Source organism: Manihot esculenta, chromosome 16 (genome assembly GCF_001659605.2).
Source record: "Manihot esculenta cultivar AM560-2 chromosome 16, M.esculenta_v8, whole genome shotgun sequence".
Lineage (NCBI taxonomy): Eukaryota > Viridiplantae > Streptophyta > Magnoliopsida > Malpighiales > Euphorbiaceae > Manihot > Manihot esculenta.
In genome coordinates, this window is record NC_035176.2 from 23,212,476 (window position 1) to 23,217,687 (window position 5,212).

The 5,212-nt window shown below is 34.8% G+C and overlaps 1 protein-coding gene across 1 annotated transcript; it reads left to right on the forward strand.

Annotated features, from left to right (window-relative positions):
- Positions 1 to 3,121: 3,121 nt before the first annotated feature.
- On the forward strand, positions 3,122 to 3,670 carry LOC110603253. Its single transcript, XM_021740954.1, has one exon. It carries the CDS (start codon positions 3,122 to 3,124, stop codon positions 3,668 to 3,670), a length of 549 nt encoding a protein of 182 aa, XP_021596646.1.
- The last annotated feature ends 1,542 nt before the right edge of the window (positions 3,671 to 5,212 follow it).

Here is a 5,212-nt window from a genome sequence, read left to right on the forward strand (position 1 = left end):
TAAGATCTGATATAATTAGTTAATTAAAAAGTTTAATTAATTAGTTAAAAGAGAGAGAGTTTTAATAAGATTAGGGCTTGTTTTAAGGAAGTTTATTTTGAATTAAATGCCAACATCTAATTGGATTTGAATCAAATTAAATCAAACTTTCTATTCAAGTTTTTCACTCCCTTGACCGAATTAGAGTGCCTAAAATAGGGAAAAATAAAACCCTAATAGGACTCTGAAGATGTGGCTATATATAAGTGAGAAAAAGGAGAGAAAAAGGCAAGCTTCTTCCACCTCTTTTTGGCCAAAACTCTTAAGACAAAAAGAAGAGATATCTCTCCTACTTGCTCTTAAGTTTTTGGCACTAAACACATCAAAGATTGATAGAGATTAGATCTCCAATCATCTACCTAAGCCGAATTCACAAAACCAAAAGGAATAGACAAACATTCAAGGAGCTAGCACACTTTCCTTTGGCCAAGATTTTTAGTGTGTGAAATCATAGAAGGGAGTCACTATAGGGCAGTCTCTTAGTCACATTTTTCTGGTGGAAAGGAGATCAAAAAGGTAATTTTAATTTATTTCATTTTGGTCTAGTCTTGCAAATAATCATCAAAAGTAACTCTTGCACCTTTAATGCCATTGTTGCATGCATCAACTCTTGTTTGTTCTTATGGCTTAAAATTATTTTATTTTTCTGCTGCACAAATCTGATATTAAGCTCATAAAATTTCCAACAGTGGTATCAAAGCCTAGTTGTATGATTAATAATGATATTAAAATGGTTTGCGTACTTAAACACTTACCTAGACGTGTAGACAACAAAGCTGAAATTTTCTGCATTTTATGTTTTCACTTATGAGTTAGTTAAATATTCTAAATAGTTAATATGATTAATAGGAGGTATTTTATAACTTATTTGAGTATTTATTTGATAAAAAAAATATGAACATAATTATTAAATATTTAGAATTGCCCCTAGAATGAAAAACATAATCGCCTAAGAGAGGTTTTTCATAATCGCCTAGGATTTTCTTTTCTAATATGATTAGTAAGGTTTAAATCCACTGAAGGTATTCAAACATCATTTAGATCATATCTGAAATGGGTGTCTTAATTAAGTGATAAACATAGTTTTTAATGATTAATAATTAATTTTAACATGTTTAATGAAACATCTTCATAATATACACTTTTGCATGTTATATATGTATGCCAATTGTTTTATTTCGTTATGATTGAATTTTATCAATTTTGTTCTTTTAATGGCGAATGCTATTTCATACAATTACATATTTAAATTATTTATTTCATATTTTTAGTATATGCAAATTATATGTTTATGCTTTAAATATTAAACCACTAAACATATAAATCGAAAATTGGGTTGTTTGATTAGTGGCGCTAATCAAAGTTGCTTTGTGTTTCTAGGTTTTAAGAATGACTCATAAAATGAGTTGGTCAATAATTGACCTAATGGGCTTAGGCCCAAACCCTTTATCGGGATAATTCTAAAAGGCTAAACACACAATTTCCTTAACGAGCTTAAACTAAAAATAAAATCGAAAATGTCATGATTATTATTGCTATGTATGATGAATGTCATTGCATGGTGCACTCATGGGTAGGGGTGAGCATTCGGTCGGTTCGGTTCAAAACCGAACCGAACCGAATAAACCAAAAACCGAATTTTAAGTGTTTATAAAACCGAACCGAACCGATTTTGGTCAGAAACTGAATCGAACCGAACCGGTTTGATTCGGTTCGATTCGGTTCGGTTTGATCGGTTTCGATTTTTAATAATTTTTTTATTTTTTACACTTTATTTTGAGTATTTTAAAATTTAATTAAAATATTTTAATTTTAATATGATTTAATTTCTCTATATTATTAAAAATACATATTATTTTCACTAATCGGTTCGGTTCGGTTTTTTTGATTTTTTTCTGATCAAAACCGAACCGAACCGAAATAACCGAAATTTCTAAAATTAAAAATCGAACCGAACCGAATTGTATAAAAAATCGAACCAAAATTTCAAATTGATTCGGTTTTTTCGGTTTGAACCAAATACTGCTCACCCCTACTCATGGGTCTTATTTTGGATTTATAAATTAAATACAGCCTACGTTTCGTTTATTGATTTTGTAATGTACGTTAAATTTTATAATATAGAATTTAAAGATGGAGCCCAAGTTAGGGAGCTAACTTGTCTTGGCCCAGTAGTTGTGAACTAATTCATTTTGGCCCAACTGATTGGTGAGCTAATTCATTTTGGCCCAACTCGAAGAAGAAGACTATTTTGTAATAGATCTTTTTTCTCAATTATAGGTCCCTTGGCCCATGAGTGACACATTTATTTATACGCTTTATACTTATGCATGTGTGAATGTATGGATATTCGTTTTGCCATGTAAGTCATTTTCTAAACAATCCCTAAAAATTAAGTCAATACGAATTGCCTTCCTAAATTAGAACTTGTCAAGGCATCATCGAAGCGTGGGCTAGCCAAATTTAGGTGCGTTAGATTATCTTTGTGAGGCAAGTATTAGGGTAATTTGCTATACTTAACACTCAATTATAGGTTTAGACTTAACATGGGTAGTTAGATTTGCTCTTGGCCCTAGGCAATCTAAAATGGATATATGCCTGACATAAGATGTCAACCCATTAAAACCAAGAATCATATAGGATATGATAAGAAAGAGTTCCTACCTAAATAGCCTAGTCTAAGGTGTACAAACTTAGTTTGACTAAGACAAAGCGAAATGTGGATCTTGGCTCACAATTTAATCACCAACAAATAAATTATTTATGGGATATTAATTCGAATTGTGGATTATAATTAAAGACCTTATCTAATCTTATTTCAATTAACTTTGTAGATTGAACAATGACTACCAATAACAATCAAACATTTTCACTGCGATTTATCCTTGAGAAGGACAAGCTGAATGGAACCAATTTCATTGATTGGTCTTGCAATTGAGAATTATTCTCAAACAAGAGAAGAAGTTAGATATATTGGATCATCCATTAAACCTGCAAGAAATGTCATAGTTGCTCAAAGGGAGGTTTTTGAGAAAAAAAAAAAAAAGAATCCAACGATGTGACCTACCTCATGTTGGCAACTATGACTCCTGATTTGCAAAAGCAATTCATGAATCAAGAGTCCTTCATGATAATGGTACATCTTAAGGAAATATTCCAAGAGCAAGCCCATTACAAAAGGTTCGTGACTACTAAGGTATTGACATCTTGCAAGATGGCACCAGGGACTCTAGTTAGTTCCCATGTACTCAAGATGAAGGGGTATCTTGATACTCTTGAGAAGCTTGATGTGCGCATCAGTAGGGAGCTTGCAACTGACCTAATTTTGGGGTCACTTTTGGATAGTTGTGATTCATTTATCATGAACTATAACATGCATAGAATGGATAAATCAGTCATCGAGTTGCATGGGATGCTCAAGAGTGCTAAAGAGAACATCCATAAAACTAAATTTGTGCTCATGGTTCAAAAGGGCATTAGCAAGAAAGGGAAAGGCAAGGGAAAAGTTCCACCTAAGCCTAAGGATAATAAGTCTGGGCCTAAGTCCAAAGGCAAGGAGAAAAAGGCACCCAAGCCAAAGCCTATGCAAGAAGAGAGCATATGCTTCCACTGTAACAATGCTGGGCATTAGAAAATGAACCTCTATACCTAGAAGAGTTGAGGAAGAACAAGGGCAACTGAGTTATTAGACCTAATACATACTGACGTATATGGACCATTAAGCTCATTTGCTAGATGTGGTTTTAGCTACTTCATAACGTTCATGGATGACTTTAGTCTATATGGCTATGTCTATTTGATGAAGCGAAAAATCTGAGACTTTTGAAAAGTTCAAAGAGTTTCAAAATGAAGTGCAAAACCAACTTGAAAAAAATATAAAAGTCGTTTAATCCGATCAAGTTGACGAATACTTAAGCCAAGAGTTTGACAATCATCTAAAAGAGTGTGGAATAGTTTCTCAACTTACCCCTCCAGGAACATCTCAATGGAATGGTGTGTCCGAAAGGAGAAATCGAACTCTATTAGATACAGTTAGATCAATGATGAGTCAAGCTGCTCTTCCAACATCTTTTTAGGATTTCGCCCTTGAAATAGCTGCATTCCTGCTAAACAGAACTCCAACTAAAGTAGTTGAGAAGACACCATATGAAATATGGATCGAGAAAAAGCCCAACATGTCTTTTCTGAAGATTTGGGGTTGCGAAGCTCACGTTAAGAAATTAAAATCGGATAAGCTATCCGCCAAAACTTCAAAGTGCTTGTTTGTGGGATATCCTAAAGAAACTAAAGGATACTATTTCTACAATCCCAAAGAAAACAAAGTGTTTGTTGCTCTAAAAGCTATTTTTCTAGTAAGAGAATTTATTCTCAAGAAAAACAGTAGGAGTAGTATACAAATTGAAGAAATTCAAGTTCCACAAACTCCTATTCAGAATAGTTTAAAAATGGAATTGGATTCACAACAAGTTGTGGAGCCCGAACCCATTACACAAGACTTGAGAAGGCCCGATAGGATTCGTCACAAGCCCATAAGATATGGTTTTTGTAATACCCGGCTAGAATCCGGCACCGGAATTCCTGTTGTCTGGAGGAATCCGGGGTGTCGGAATTCTATATTTCTGTTTTACTCCGTAGTGTGATTTGTGTTGATGTGTTAAGGTTACTGGAAGTGAGTTTTGAGTTGAAATGAACCAAGGCAGAGGAGCCAAGTTCGGCCGCCGAAGGTAAGTTCGGCCGCCGAAAGTGCCCAATGTTCGGCTTCCGAATTCAGGTTCGGCCCCCGAATGTTGCATGGTTTTGCATGCGATTCGGCAGCCGAAGCTGAGTTGCTTAGCCAGCAGTTTGGTATCCCTTAGTCAGCATTTTGGACAGGTGTTATGTCCAACTTGTTGCCAGAAACTTGGCCACGTCTCCCCTGGTTTATTTGCTGAGTTTGAGCAGCTCATGCAGAGTGTTGTGATAGTTCACAAGGGTTTACCTGTTTTGCTCCGTTTGTGCGCGTTTGAGAGTTTGAGGAAAGTTGGTCCGTTTTCCTTAGTTCAGAGTGTTCAGCTTCTGTTACAGGAGGTAAGTAATGCTCTTGGACCATGTTTCTATGTTTTCTGAAGGTTTTATGGGAGTTGTGGAGAGAGAGATGCATGTTTAGGTTTTACATGGGAGTTTTGATGAGTTA